General features: G+C 37.8%; 1 protein-coding gene across 1 annotated transcript in view; it reads right to left on the reverse strand.

Annotated features, from left to right (window-relative positions):
• Positions 1-15,582, reverse strand: part of LOC136862482 (testis-expressed protein 2) — a 483,604-nt gene that overhangs the window by 128,148 nt on the left and 339,874 nt on the right. Inside the window, exon 11 of the mRNA XM_068225772.1 lies at positions 2,219-2,472. Within this exon, the coding sequence (XP_068081873.1) occupies positions 2,219-2,472 (254 nt within the window). The remainder of the gene's footprint in view (positions 1-2,218; positions 2,473-15,582) is intronic.

Consider the following 15,582-nt stretch of genomic DNA (forward strand, 5'->3'; position numbering starts at 1 on the left):
ATAGTGAAAATCTGCCTCTATGTGGTCTAAAACCATACTGGTTTCATCCGAGTTACTCTCAGACACTGACCCTTCCTTCCAAAATACCACTGAACAGCTTGCCTGGTATACTGATCAATAGGACATCTCAATAGTTGTTGCAATCCTTCCTGTTCTCTTCATTAAATATGTGTAAAATTACTGCTTTTGTCCAATCAGAAGGTACCTTACTAACACTCCATGTTATATTATTACTCTATGAAGCAATTTCATCCCTGCCTTCCCACTATATTTCATCATTTCAGGTCTAATTTCATCTATTCCTTATGCTTTATGACGGAGTTTATTTACCATTCTTTCCGCTTCATCAAGCGCAATTTCACCAACATCACTGTTTTCCTCCCTGTGAACTCAGTTGTTTGCGACATCACCAGGATCATTTACTTTTACGGTGAGAAGATTTTCAAAATATTCCCTCCACCTCTCCAGTGATTGCCTGGGATCTATTACGAGTTCACCTTATTTACTCAAAACACTATTCATTTCCTTTTACCCCTCTCTTCCTAAGATAACTGTCCAATGTCAGTAATTTTCCCTGCTACTTGACCTAGTCTTTCCAGGTTATTACCAAAATCTCCCCACAACTTCTTTTTGGATTCAACAACTATTTGTTTTGCTCCATTTCCTTCTGTCTCCATCAGTCCTTGTTTGCAGCCATTTCTGATACATCCTCTTTTTAAGTTTAGAAGATGCTCTCACTTTATCATTCTACAAAGATATTAGTTTTTTCCCATCTTTACACACAGTTGTTCCTAGGTATTCCCTTGCTCTTTCTACTACAGCATCACTGTATGCCATCCATTCTTTCTATATTCTGAACCTGCTTACTGTCCATTGTTTGTATCTTTTCACTAATCATATCCATGTACTTCTTGTCTAATTTCCTCGTCCAGGAGATTTTCTATCCTTATTCGTCTGCAGACAGATTTCACTTTCTCTATCTTAGGCCTAGAGATACTTAGTTCACTACAGATCAGACAGTGGTCCATATCATTGAGAAATCCCTGGAAAACCCTCACATTCATAACAGATTTCCTGAATTCAAAGTTGGTTACGATATAGCCTATTATGAATCTGGTGCCCCTACCCTCTCATGTGTAGCAGTGAATAGCCTTATGCTTGAAGAATGTACTCATAACAGCTAATCCCACACTAGCATAGAAGTCCAGCAAATGCTTCCCAATCCCATTAGCTTTCATACCTTTCCCACATTTACCCATTACCCTTTTGTCTCCTTAAGTTCTATTTCCATTTCTCGCGTTGAAATCGCCCTTAGCACTATCCTATTCTTGCAATTGACCCTGACTACGATGTCACTCAATGCTTCATAAAGCTTGTCAACTTCATCCTCATCTGCACCCTCACATGGTGAATACATAGAGACAATTCTCGTCCTAATTCCTCCAACTGCCAAATCTACCCACATCATTCAGTCATTTACATGCCTAACAGGAACTATGTTGCATGCAATAGTATTCCTGATGAACAGTCCTACCTCAGATTCTGCCCTGACCTTTTTAACACCCGTCAAGCACACTTATCTCCTCGTTATCTCCTATAACTGAATACCATTAACTCCTATCACATCCAGATGCATCCTCTTTGGTGACTCAGCCAGTTCCTGTTTCTTTCTTCCATAAACCCCATTAATATTGATAGCTCCCCATCAAATTCATTTCAATCGCCAAGCTGTTTCCAAGGAGTCTCACACCTGTCAAAATGGGAGTGGGACTCTGTTACTCCCATAGGTCCAAGGCTTGCTTAAAATGTTCTGAGCGTGCTAAGTGAAAATTCTGTGAAGCAGGATGTTACCTAGTTGTAGTGAAGATCTCTCCACTACTGGGTTAGGGACCAGGGTGGATTGTATAGTCCTAGCCACCTGAGCACAAGGTGGGCCATGACTCAGAATTTGTCCGAGATGCCCACTTCCATTCCATAGCAACTGGTATCTGTCTCTCGGGTTCACTTATTAGGCCACTCAGCCGTTGCCCAATGTTCACGAACTAGTATGGGACTACAGTAACCCACACCACAAATTGCAATGTTTTTTAATTTTTATTTTTTTAGAATCCCCTAGAACACTTGGTCCAACAATATGAAGTTTGTATGTTAAATACCAAGCCATAAAAAAGTGCCAAGACTGTTAAAGTATTAGAGAGTATTAGATTAAAATACCAACCTCTTTTCCGAGGGAGAGAGATGTTCTTTGGCAGTTGAAGAATGGGCTGCGGCTGTTTCTTCTCCTATCTTCTTCAATTTCATGAGGTTCAGTTTAGTTTCAAGTGTGAGACATATAGCTCCCTCATAGGAGACATCTAGGTCCACCCAAAGACCACACTGATCCAACATTGGAACTGATGCTTTGTGCACAATAGGTACAGTGTTGCCAATGTCTAGTTCTGTCACCAATAGATCTTCCATAAAATACGGCAACTAGAGGAACAATAATTTGAAAGTTACTTGTATACACCCAGTTTGAAACTTTATAGGTTAAGTAAATCTGTTCTTTTAAATCAAAGACAAGAAGTTAGGAAAGAGGACATGAATATACCTATCTTAATTATAATTTAACTATACAGTCATTCAAAACCTTACAATATATATATTTTACTTAATGTTTGCATATGTTTGTGCCAATAGAGGGCTTCTCACAACACTTTCAGTAATAAACTATCAAATGTGCAAGATGTCATAATTCAAAATACTGTCATGTAACTATCAAGTACAATGGTGGAATGTATAAATCCTCTCTTTTAACATCAAATTACAATAAAATAAATTAATACAAATGAGCAAATTCCATATACACATGTTTAACACGTTCCCTCCGGCAGAGAATTTTGATGACTTAATTCTACGTCGTATTGGCCCACCGGTGACCGGATGCTGCCTTCAGTTATTACTGGTTCGGGTCACCAGTGACCTAACAAATTTAACTTTGGTTAGTCCCTACAACGAAATCCAAATCAATGTTGATGCACTTGTTGTGAGTGTTATTGTTGAGGAGACATTTCAATGTGCCTCTGCAACAGTTTTCCGATTCAACAAGTGTGACCCTGGAAGTAAATGTTGGTTTCTCGTTCAGTGATCTGTTTTTATGGGAATATGATAGGGCTATGTTAATTATTTTCATAGTATGCTTAGTAACAAAGTAATATCACAAAAGACGAGGCTGTACGTAGAGTCATCATCAGATACTGAAGAGAAATCACCGTCACTGTCATCACTTTGTTCCAAATAATAAGCAATTCATCTGGGATCCTGTGCTGTCCTAAACCGGACATGGACTTGCTTGTTAATATTATATTGATATTAGTATTTAGTATTTAGTTTATTTATTATTTTTCTCGAGATCTACAGTAAACAATACCCTTTTGATCTGATAAATGAGAAAAATAACATTGTACAACCTACAGCCAGATTTAAACTAAAATGATAAAAACCACAAATGTTGATAAATGGCCAACCGAAGATCCAATGGCCATTGCATTACGGCAGTAACAACACACATATTTACAATGGCAAAATTAAATTGTTAAGAGTATTATGGCAAAATTAAATACAAACTAACATGATATGGAATGCGCCACTGATAGGAGCAAAATTAAACGACAATGCAAGACAGATGCTGATACCAGTTGACTTGACAATGTTGCGCACCCACTGGATCCCAGATTGTCTGCCTGAGTCAGCTAGTCTGGCAGCACACTTTCACTCCTAGCAAATCCAGGCAAGATCGCATTTACTGCTGAGTGCGTATACTTTTCTGTTTACACAGGGCAGACCTCTATCATTTAAATTCCTTAATGACATTCTTACACTTACTCAATCTGTTGTACTGTACTACCTCTATTACCTCACAACCATTGCACTATTTAGAGTTCCAACTTGCTCTCAATTGAGCAATGAGAAGGCAGTCCAACGCTTCGATCTCTTCGACTATATACTCTGCCAGCTCTACTTCCAATAAACAAACAACACTATCAAATAACCCACTAATTACTTTTCCACATTACCTTCAGACTTACAAGTAGCACCATACTTATGCATCTATCTTTGCACCAATTTTTCTCTTTCCTCAACCTTATACCATCTTATTCCTACTCCAGATCCTTTCCAGATTATCTTACTATATACCAATTGCAACTTATACTTCATTATCTACCAAAACTCACTCCAACTCCACAATCATTCACTTACACTTAACACTCCGAATCAACTCCAGATTACCTTACTACATACCAAATAATGACATTATTACTCTTACTCAATCTGCTGTACTGTACTATCTCACCATCATTGCACTATTTAGATTTCCAAGCTTTCATCGTCATTATACCAAATATTCACTTTTCTCAACCTTATACCACCATATTCATCAATTCACTATTCATACCAAACACATATTCACCTACAATTGCCATACTTCATTCCTAAATCCAATAAACAACACACCAATTACTTACCAAATTTTCTTGTACCTCCCCATCACCTCTTACCAAATATTTGCTTTTCTCAACCTTATACCACCATAAACAAACCTCCAACAAATACCACTCTAAAATAACCCACTACTTACTTTTCCATACACCAATTATTCACTTTTCTCAACCTTCTTATTGCCTTCAAGGTTTCATCATCAATACACCAAATATTCACTTTTCTCAACCTTATACCACCATATTCTTCAATTCACTATTCATGCCAAACACATATTCACATAAAATTGCCTTACTTCACTTCTAAATCCAATAAACAACACACTAATTACTTTACCAAATTTCCTTATCAAATTACCTTCAAGCTTTCATCATCAATACACCAAATATTCACCTTTCTCAACCTTCACCACCATTTCCATCAATTCACTATTCATACCTCACACAGATTCACATAAAATTACCATACTTCTCTCCTAAATCCAATAAACAACACATAAATTACTTTACCAAATTTCCTTGTACCTCCCATCCACCTCTTATTCCTACATCATACCAAACACAGGTTCACATACAAATAACATAAAATTACCCTAGCCCATTTCACAAAGATACCACGCTCACTCCTTTTGTTGTCACTCTGCCTTCTGTAACAATTCTCTTACTTCTTGCTAACTTTATTAGCGTTTTTATTTTTTGTAACAGTACCCTCATTATTTCCTCCTGTTTCCCACATGTCTCTTAGACTTCTACTTCTTAAATTTCTGCTCCACCCTTCGTTCCAGCCCTGCTCTACTCTCTTCCACGTTACCTCCGAGCATTCCCTTTCCCTCTGAGCCGCCACTTCTTCACTGTTTCCACTCTGCTGACTTCCTTTGACTCTAGCTGTAACTGTGTCTGTGACACTAGGCCTAACTTCTCTCGCCCCATTAACCTCTGCTCCTTCCTTATCGGTGTTTATGATCGCATTTTCACTAGGCACCTCTCCCTGTCTCTTTTCGCACAGCACATTGTTTCTTTTGGTATTAACATTACTACCTTCCCCTTCTTCTCTTATATCACTATCTTTCACTTGCCTATCTTCCCCACTAATCGCTACAGTTCTCTCTGTTTCTTCGTCTTCTTTTATTTTCATTTCTAGGTCAATCAACCTATTCACAGACCAGATTCTACTCCAGTTGCTGCTTGACACCACTAGTTCTTGTCCTCTGATAGTTGTTCTCAGCCCTTGATGTCTAGCTCGAATCATGTGTTTTCTAAGTATTTTTTCGTTCCTGATCGCCTCCATTCCCACGTCCCTCGTGATCCATATTTTTTCCCTCTGCATGTTACCCACATTGCCAACCACAATATCAGCCATCAGCGTAGAAAACAGTTGTACTTTGATAAGCCTGTTGCCTCTAATTCTTCCCACTCTCTGCACATCGTCTATGACCACTTCACTAAAATTAACTTTCATTTTCCCCTGAATTAAGTCCACTACTTTATAGGTTGTAAGCACTTTGTCCTCTCTCATCTCCTCAGGCACATTATATATATAAATATGCACTTCTTCCTGCGATTTAAAGTGTTGGCTTCCACTTCTGCTTTCAGTTTCAACGTCTCCTCTTCTAATCATCCTATTTTCTCCCTTAATGCTGCAACTTCTTCGGCATTTTTCCTCACTTGTGATGTTTTGTCGTCTGCTCTTTCTCGGAACCATCCCTTCATTTTTTCAAACTCCCTCATTTGTTCTTGAATCATATTTTTGAGTTGCTCAAAGGGGCAGACTTCTACAACCACAACTCTTCTGATTGCTTCCATGTCTTCCCAGCTCATATTTCCGCTAGATGTTGGACCTGGGTTCAGCTCGACCCCTCCAATCCATAGCAATATTATAATCACCGCCGCTGATAGCATTAATTCTCCTTTAATTTCCATTTCCATTTTACACCTTCCTGATTTCACTTCTTCTTTCTTCCCTGCCATCCTCCTATAATCGCCCTGTATTGTTCCAAACCAATCATTGTCGGTAAACTCCTCAGTACCTTCCTGCACTCAGCACCTGCACTCCCTTCTCCCACTCCAGGGACCCTCCACGCAATACGTCTGCACTCGTCAGTGGCTTAGGCTATACTGTGATATTGATATTATCTACAGAAGATAATAAACATATCAATAACTACTCCAATAAATAAAAATCTGAAAACTTATAGTCGCTTATATGAGGGCAATGTAAAAAGGAATAGGTTACACGAGATGTCAGAAGGGTGGTACTCCTTGTATTAAACAACAATCTGCTATTTAAAGGCAGCAACATCATAGACTTCATTCACTGTAACCACGCAAGAGATTCCCGCATAAAAATATAGGTTAGACAACCATTCGAACACAGGGTGAACCGAAGCGATATGAATGGAAGATGCAAAAAATATCCCTTTGGGTCACCAGTAGGCCAATCGAAACTAGCAGCATGCCTCTATCCTTTACTTCAATAGGAACACTACATTGCCATTAGTTATACGAAATTTGTAACTAGGACGTAGTTACTTTCTCCGCAATTTTGGGAAGTTCGCACCGACGAACCGATGATAGCATGTTTTGGGACACATGACGACCCGAACCGTGTGGAACGTGTTAACCCATTCCCCCCTTACAATGATGTACACAACACCATTAGGCATACTTATATCAGAAATTCATTACTGTAACTACTGTTTTATTTTGATTGTGATTTTCCAGATTATTATTTTGTCCAAAGGAATTACTACAGTATTTCAGATTGAAGACTATTTCATTAAGAAGTAAGCCATATTTTCCAGTGTCAACTTAATGTAACTTTAAAGCTTTATCAGTCTTTCAAACATATTATAGTACATATAACATACCTGTAAAAAGAATACAAACTATTAAACATGATGATGATGATGCTTGTTATTTAAAGGGGCCTAACATCGAAGGTCATCAGCCCAACTATTAAACAAAGAATGAAATGTTTTGTTCTACAAGTACAACTTTAGATTATATCAAATCACTTTAAAGCATGCGCATATATTACACCCGTCCATTGCCCGGGGATATAGAAGGTTCGTAGGTTCTTGTGATAAGCCTCAGCTAAAGTCAGTCGTGACGCATAATTCTCCACCCAGGGCATGGACATCCAACAACTGTTTATGCAGTTGGACTAGCATTTGACGCAAGACGTTCATGATTATGGTAATAATAGTATCCACTAAACTTCGCAAGGCTAAATATATCTCATTTAAATAAGGAAACGAATGTTAGTTTCTTGGAAGGACCTTTTTCCAATTTAATGAAATCAAAACCTAACTCAGTACAATAATAATACATTGTATGATGATTGGATAATAGCTAGATAGATGAACGAAAATCTCTGTTGGCCAAATACTTAAAACCATCATTATTTAAACCTTGATTGAAAATACTAACTTGATGGAAACGAATATGGAACTTGCTGAAGGCAAATCATCATTATTTATCATTAATTGTCCGCCCGCAATGAATAATAGGATCGAATAAAATTTTATTCAAAAATTTTTTTTTATAAACTACACTTGCTTTTATCTTCACTTATCCAAGATTTCATTTTAAAGTACCCTACATTTTATCCATTATCTCGGAAATTACCTAATTGCTAACCAACTTGAGTTCTCTAATGGTGACCAGTTTCAATATCAATATCCATAAAGTGCACACAGTGTAGGAAAACCCACATAATAATTGGATCTCATATCGACATAACTCAACAACAGCATGTCCCAGGAATCCGTATCAGCCACCTAAATAGAACACAATATCTAGCCGCTACAAATCATAAATAATCCAAAAGAATGATTAACAGTAACTGCTTCCACCGGCACTGCCCTCCTGAAAGAAAATCTTGAAGGCACACTATCTACGGGAAACAGACTATAAGCAACTACGCAAGACTACAATCTACTACCAGGTGACAATAATTCGATAAATACGACCTTCTACTTCACACATATTATGCTTATTAAATGTTGAAGACGTCTAATTAGTGACCATTTCCTCAAATTAACTGGTATCTGCATCGTATCCCGTCGCGAAACAGTGTTTCGATGATCATATAACAATCCCTACGCTCGACCTTCGGACATCTTACATCACCAAAATAACAACGACACAAATGCTTGCCTATTCTGGGTTCTTAATTGTATGACGAGCGCTTAAATCCATCTCTAACTTTCAAACAATTATTTATCACACTCCCATTATCTATTTTTCAACGAGACACTTCCCATAACAATATTAATTCATCATACAACACTTTATGGACGACCCTGTCCTTATTATTCACCATGTTCAAGCACATCATACATATTCACACATTACTTACCCAAGAGAATTCACAAGCATTCCCGAAGAATCTCTTTTATCATTACCAAATCGCAATCAACGCAACACTAATTTCACGAAACATTCGCCACTACGCAATAAACACGTATTGCATTATCATGCAGAAGACCTTCTACAAATAAATATTAAAATAAAGTCACCTCACGAAGTATTCGTGCAACACAAGTATGGTTCACTAATGAAGACCCCGCATTCCTCCATTCACCGTAAACGTGAAGAAGATTCCGAGTAACTCGCGGTAAGGCACGTATTTACAAGCTAAATCTTGCGTGTAATAGATGATCTTAAAATTACAACCTCGGACATAACCGTAATCACAAGTAACCGGGCACTAGATGATAGTCGCATTAGGTCACTCAAGTTGTTTAAATTTACGTCACTTCATTATGAAAGGAAAAATACATTCTACTCTACAGCTATGCAACTACAAGAAAATAGGGTAAAGAAAATGAAATCTTGGTACTTATCAGTGAAGATTAGGTGATACCGCTCTCAGTCCTTTGCTCTATTGGTCATAGTTTTGGCCCTCACTTCGGCATTATCTCCCGGGCCTGTCAGGATATCGGAATGTTTAAGCCCTCATAATCATTTCCATCATTACATCATTGGAAAAATCTTCATACATTTTTGAGTCCATGGACCTGAAACTTAGGAAAACAAAATTAACACAGTGACACAAGCGTTTTACACTATCTCACAGTTATTTCCGAAACTTCCCTTGTTCAGTATTAAAACTTCAGATCGCTATTCGACACAGTAATATTATTTTATATATCACGATCTCTAATATTTCTCTTAGGTTCTGCGAACGTAGACGTTCCCTTTCAAGACGTGCTAATTACTGTCAGTTCAACCTTCAATCTCCGTTTTTATCTGCCATACATTACTCATAACAAAAGTTCATTACCATTGTTATACTAATAATATCGGTCTGCATTCCATACGTTAGGCTCAACTCACTGACTTGTAACCTCTCTTCCATCTGTTTATGACAGTTCGAATGCGAATTCCAAGATAACGTGATCCCATCTGACTGGAAAGATGTACAAAGGAACACTTCACCATTGTCTTTATGACGTATGTAATCGACCTAACCTCTTCAGCGCCGCCTTGATCCTGTCACATATGGCATCAATTCATGGCCTCCTTCATGACACCGCTGGACCTGAATATCATATAGTCGACTTACTTCTTAATACTGTTGAGAATGTAAAATTATTTTGCTACTCTCTGCTCACCTATAAGATAATATTTCGTGACTGTAAGCGTGCGGTGACCACGGGGTTTTGAGCTTAGGAATTTCATTCCTCATCTTATATCCATCCCATTTCTTGTCTGAATGGGCGAGTTATTCTAGATATTTGACCCAGCTGGATGTATTTCCGAGTAATTCCTGTTAACCATTCCTTTAGCATGACCTTCAATGGCTCAACAGCTGACTCACTTGCCATTGGACGGTCATAATATATATATATATATATATAATATTGTTTATGTTGCGTAAACTTGAAAATATACTGAGTTTGTGATATTATGAACAAGAAGTAACAAACAATGATTGTAGTATTCCTCAACAGTCACGTTTATTAACTTCAGATTTGATAGAATCTGAGGATGTTCTTTAGCAACGAAACATACCGTTCTTTGTTTAATAGTGTGTATTTTCTTTTTACAGGTATGTTATAGTGTTATAGTTATAATTAGGCCCGGTTTCTTCAACTCAGTGTTAAATGTTACTTAAAAATGTTAACTAACAATTGTTATTAATTTAACGCTTTGGTTAAAAGTACTCTTTTCATGAACACATTTCCAACATTTGTTACAAAACAATTGTTAAAGACAAATGAATACATTTCCGTGAGATTTCTGAACGTGTTTGGCAGTGAGCGTCTTTTGTTTCTTTACATAAAGCGCTCCTAGCAGTGTGTTGAAATAGTATTTTGTCATACATGGTTGACATTATTATAGTTTATGGTTAGTGGAGACTGCTAAGACGTCAACATGTTAAGTAAGATGCAACAAAATTGTTATTATGATGAATGCGAGACAAATGTTACAGATTTAATTTGAAAGTATGCCAGTGTGTTTGAAAAATGAAAGAATGGACTGTTATATCACAACATTCAATATATTCTTATATGAGTGCAATCTAAGGCTCTACCTACCAGAAAAATGTGATAATTGATAGGTCTTGAATAATTTTCGGGCATTCTTTTATTGCGGGGAAAATACTGTAATGTCTTGTTAATGCTGCAATGGCAGCAGGAATTCTTTGCAGAATTCTACACACACTTACCTTGCATTCATGAACAAAGTCGCCTACAATTACATGAAGAGAGTCTGAAGCATAATATCTAACAAGGAGATGCCAGACCCTGCGTCCAAAAGATTTCAATGAGGTTCAATGTATACCTATGGGGGAACACTCAAAAGTAACTCGTGTATAAGGGTTTAGGTCAATTCGCTTTTGTTTTTAAAAAAGATGAGGTCAAAAGTCATGCCGCAGGATCCACATCGGACAAAGTAGAAGTGATAGAACATTAAAAGGCGAACAAATTTTACTTAAACATGCCAGGTCCACAATCTAATCATTTCTGAAAAACGGATGTATTCCCGATTCCAATGCAACACAGGTGTCTACAAGAACCTGTGTCGCTGCAGCCAGATATACATAGGCACTACAAAACGCAGCACCACCATACAACTCAAGGAACATAACAGACGTAGACAGCTGGGAAAAACAGAGAGGTCATCAGTCGTTGAACACTCGCTGCTAGCAGACATACAGTACAGCAACACCAAAGTACTGTCAAACACTGTATCTTATCGCGCCCAGCTACAAAGGGAAGCCATTGAAATCCTAAAGCACACCAACAGCTTCAACCGTAAGGAGGAATCTGAATGGGTAAACAAAGCCTGGTTTCCAGTCCTGAAAGCCTTAAATCCTGGAGGACACGATGGTCGTGGCAGACCACAAACAAGCAGCCGGTGAACAGTTATTTGTCTCCGCCAAAGCAGGTCGATGTACATCGGGCTCCATAATGCCTCAATCATTGGCCAAAGAACAGCCAATCGGTGACCACCCCTCCAACAGGGCAGACCAACAGATGAGCAGTGCACCATAGCCTGCACTATAGAATGAAGTGGAATTGCAACACCGCTTCGCTGCTATCGAAGTCAGTCAAAACACTTGATAATGCTGAATGCAGTCTTCGGTGAAACGTCTGGACCATCATATGTTCCTGGACCATGGCCTATAAGCCCGGAAAATACCGACATGATTTATAACGTTGGCTGTGAAAGCATTTTCCACCTGAAATTAATATAGGTCTAAACATTCTCACAGTTACTGCTGGATCTCTCTCTCTCTCTCTCTACATACAGTATATATATATATGTGTGGCCATGATCATTACAGTGTTGAAATCTATATGGTCTGACACTGTGGTTAACCGGTTCGAGTCCCGTTGGTCGAAAAACTTTTCACCATCAGAATGTTGGCTGTCAGGATAGAGAAGGTGGTGGTATACAATTTCTAATCACCGGATTGCATGCCAAAAGCCTGGATTAAATTCCAAACCTCTCCGCAGTGCTCATATGGAGTGAGCACATATGACGCTCTTGATCGTGATTTGTCCGTTGGATGGGGACGTCAAGTATTGACCAAACCCCCTTGGTGCTATTCGACAGGAGTAGGCTATGTGCCAGCACTGGGTTTCACCCTCTCCCTTCTTACTACCATATATCATGTCATTTCATCTCATCTCATTAATTCTTCCGATGAGGTTGACGTCAGGAAGGGCATCCGGTCATGAACATTTGCTATGAAGATTCATCTCACTTCATACCCGACCCCGTGGAAGAACGGGGCAAGGGTTGGACATACATACATACATACATACATACATACATACATACATACATACATGTCATCTTTTTCTTTAATTGTGTTTATGTATTTCATAGGTGATGTCATCTGTATCGAGTTAGTTGAATGTTGCGTCTGGAAAAGGTGACCAATAGAAGTCGACAGACACTGAGTGCCATTAGTTTGTTGCCGCATGATGTTGACAAATGGCGCTACTTGTCCTGTAGATGAGTTGCCTTCTCCTTGCATGTTAACAATTTGACTTCTCCTAACCTTGTTTCGAGTATTCTCAGTTTCATCATTCTTAACGTATAGAATGGGTTTTCATATCAATTAAACAGATTCTAATGACACTTACTGCATGCAGAATATCTTCTTTCATCTCTTTTTTTAGGCAACCTCCTATTTCCGCGATATTCCCTAAACTTTTCAGGGCACCTTCTAGTTGTGTATCAATCTTGTCCGCCATATTAGAGAAAGAGCAACATCAGCAAAAAAAGCAATTTACAACATTCAACAACCACAAAAACTTTTAACAAAAACAGCAACTATTTAAAACTGCTATAGCATCAATAACAACTTATAGGATCCATATAATTTGGGATAAACTTTAAATTAATGACCCGATAATGCTAGAGAAATTTAAAGTTCATTATATGAAGTGAATTATGGGTATCAGGAAGACAGCACCATCAAGACTGACCTATGTCTTACTAAAAGAAACTTTCTTCATAGAAGGCATCAGAACACAGATACACCTGCCAAACACTAAGGCCTACGAGAACACATTCCAAATCCTCATAGACAAACACAGCTATATCTTTATATATCTCTTCCATATTGATACTTAGATTAATAATAAATTGTTTTATCAAGTTGCTTTACATCACACCGACACAGATAGGTTTTATGGCAATGATGGGATAGGAAAGGGCTAGGAGTGGGAAGGAGGGGGCCATGGTCTTAAACAAGGTAAAACCCCAACCTGGTGTTAAAATGGGAAACCACGGAAACCCACCTTCAGGGCTAACAGCGGGGTTTGAACCCACAATCTCCTGAATGCAAGCTCACAGATTCACAACCCCCATGGTGAACTTCCTCAGTTTAAATAATATACCCCTTTGTACTATCCACGGAAACCTTCTGGGGCACGGGCCTTTATGAATCATACAGATGCTTTCATTTCTATTACTTTTGGGCTTTTCTGTGCGAGGCTCATTCTACTTAAGAAATATTGTGAAACTATTCTCTTTGGACTGTCTGCTGACAAAATTGCCCTGGATGATGATGAATCTTTCTAGGTGTACTACATTTGCTTCTCTAGTGAATCATATTCAAATTTAAACTATTAATAATAATCATAAATAATAGAGCATGTGTATTCTAACTACAGAACACTTTAACAACATACCTACTCTACACGCATTGCATATAAGAACCTAGCTACTTCAGTGAAACTGTGATGGCAGCCGATGTGAATGTGTGAATTTAGCAAGTAAAAGCCGTAATGAATTTGCGTTTGGTGAATGGGATCTTTGATCCTGTATGAAGAAGTATGCACAACTAACGAACTTCTCATACGGAGGAAATTTTGAACTTGTTTCCAGATACGAAAACTTCTTTTGGATTGAAAGTTATTGGCACTGTCTATTGTGTATTGAAGTGAGTCTTTCCATCTAAACGGACTTTAAAAGCTTTTCAGTCTGTCGAACCCACAAGTTCAATATAAATATTACACTATAACATACCTTTAAAAAAACCTATTAAACAAGGAATACGACTTCTTCTTCTTTACAAAAATCTTCCCATCTAGAAAAAAATTGTATATTTTGTTATTTTGTATTATACAGACTGTTATTATGTAAATGTATTTTTTTTTTACAAGTCCTGCTGAACATTCTATCGATAACTCACTGCCGAAATTTTTGTATTATTTAGTGATTCTTGCCTATTTAAATTTTCCTAGCATAACGACACCATGATCCTTTCTGTGTTGAAGCAGACTCATTTAAATGTTAATTTAAATTACTTGCCCTCCTCACTTATCACTGTTTATTTCATACTAATTTCCTTAGTCGCAAAGAAGTATTTCACCTAAAAATGTAATTTTTTTATCTATTTAAATAATTTTTCCCATATATATACACCACTATTATTCAGATGCATCTTTCTATTGTTGGGTCATGTAACTGTTGCCCATCCTTTTGTTTTAGACTTATCTCTTGAAACCTTGTACTCCTTACCCAAGAATGTCCATACCATTCAGCAATTTCTCCAGATCTTCTGCAGACTCAGATAAAATAACAATATCATCAGCAAATCTCATTAATATTCATACACCTAGCTGAGATGAAAAACAACTTCCAGGGAAAGATGACAAGACAGAAAGATGGCTGGAACATATCCCACAGTTGTATCAAGGTAAAGAAGTAGATGATACAGTTTTGGAACAAGAAAAGGCTGTTGATGCTGATGAAATGGGAGATCCAATTTTGAGGTCAGAATTTGACAGAGCTTTGAGAGACCTAAACAGGAACAAGGCACCTGGAATTGATGACAATCCCTCTGAATTACTGACTCCATTAGGAGAAACCAGCCTGGCATGGTTATTCCATTTAGTGATACAGGAAAAGAGCCAATTAAGCAGAATGTTGTCACACCCATTCCTAAGAAAGCCACTGCTGATAAGTGTGAACACTACCACACCATTAGTTTAGTATCTCACACCTACAAAATTTTAATCTGTATTATTGACAGAAGAATGGAAAAACAAGTTGAAACTGAGTTGGGAAAAGGTCAATTTAGTTATAGAAGAAATGTAAACACTTGAAGCAATCCTGACTTTGTCTGATCTTT

Source organism: Anabrus simplex, chromosome 1 (assembly GCF_040414725.1).
Source record: "Anabrus simplex isolate iqAnaSimp1 chromosome 1, ASM4041472v1, whole genome shotgun sequence".
Lineage (NCBI taxonomy): Eukaryota > Metazoa > Arthropoda > Insecta > Orthoptera > Tettigoniidae > Anabrus > Anabrus simplex.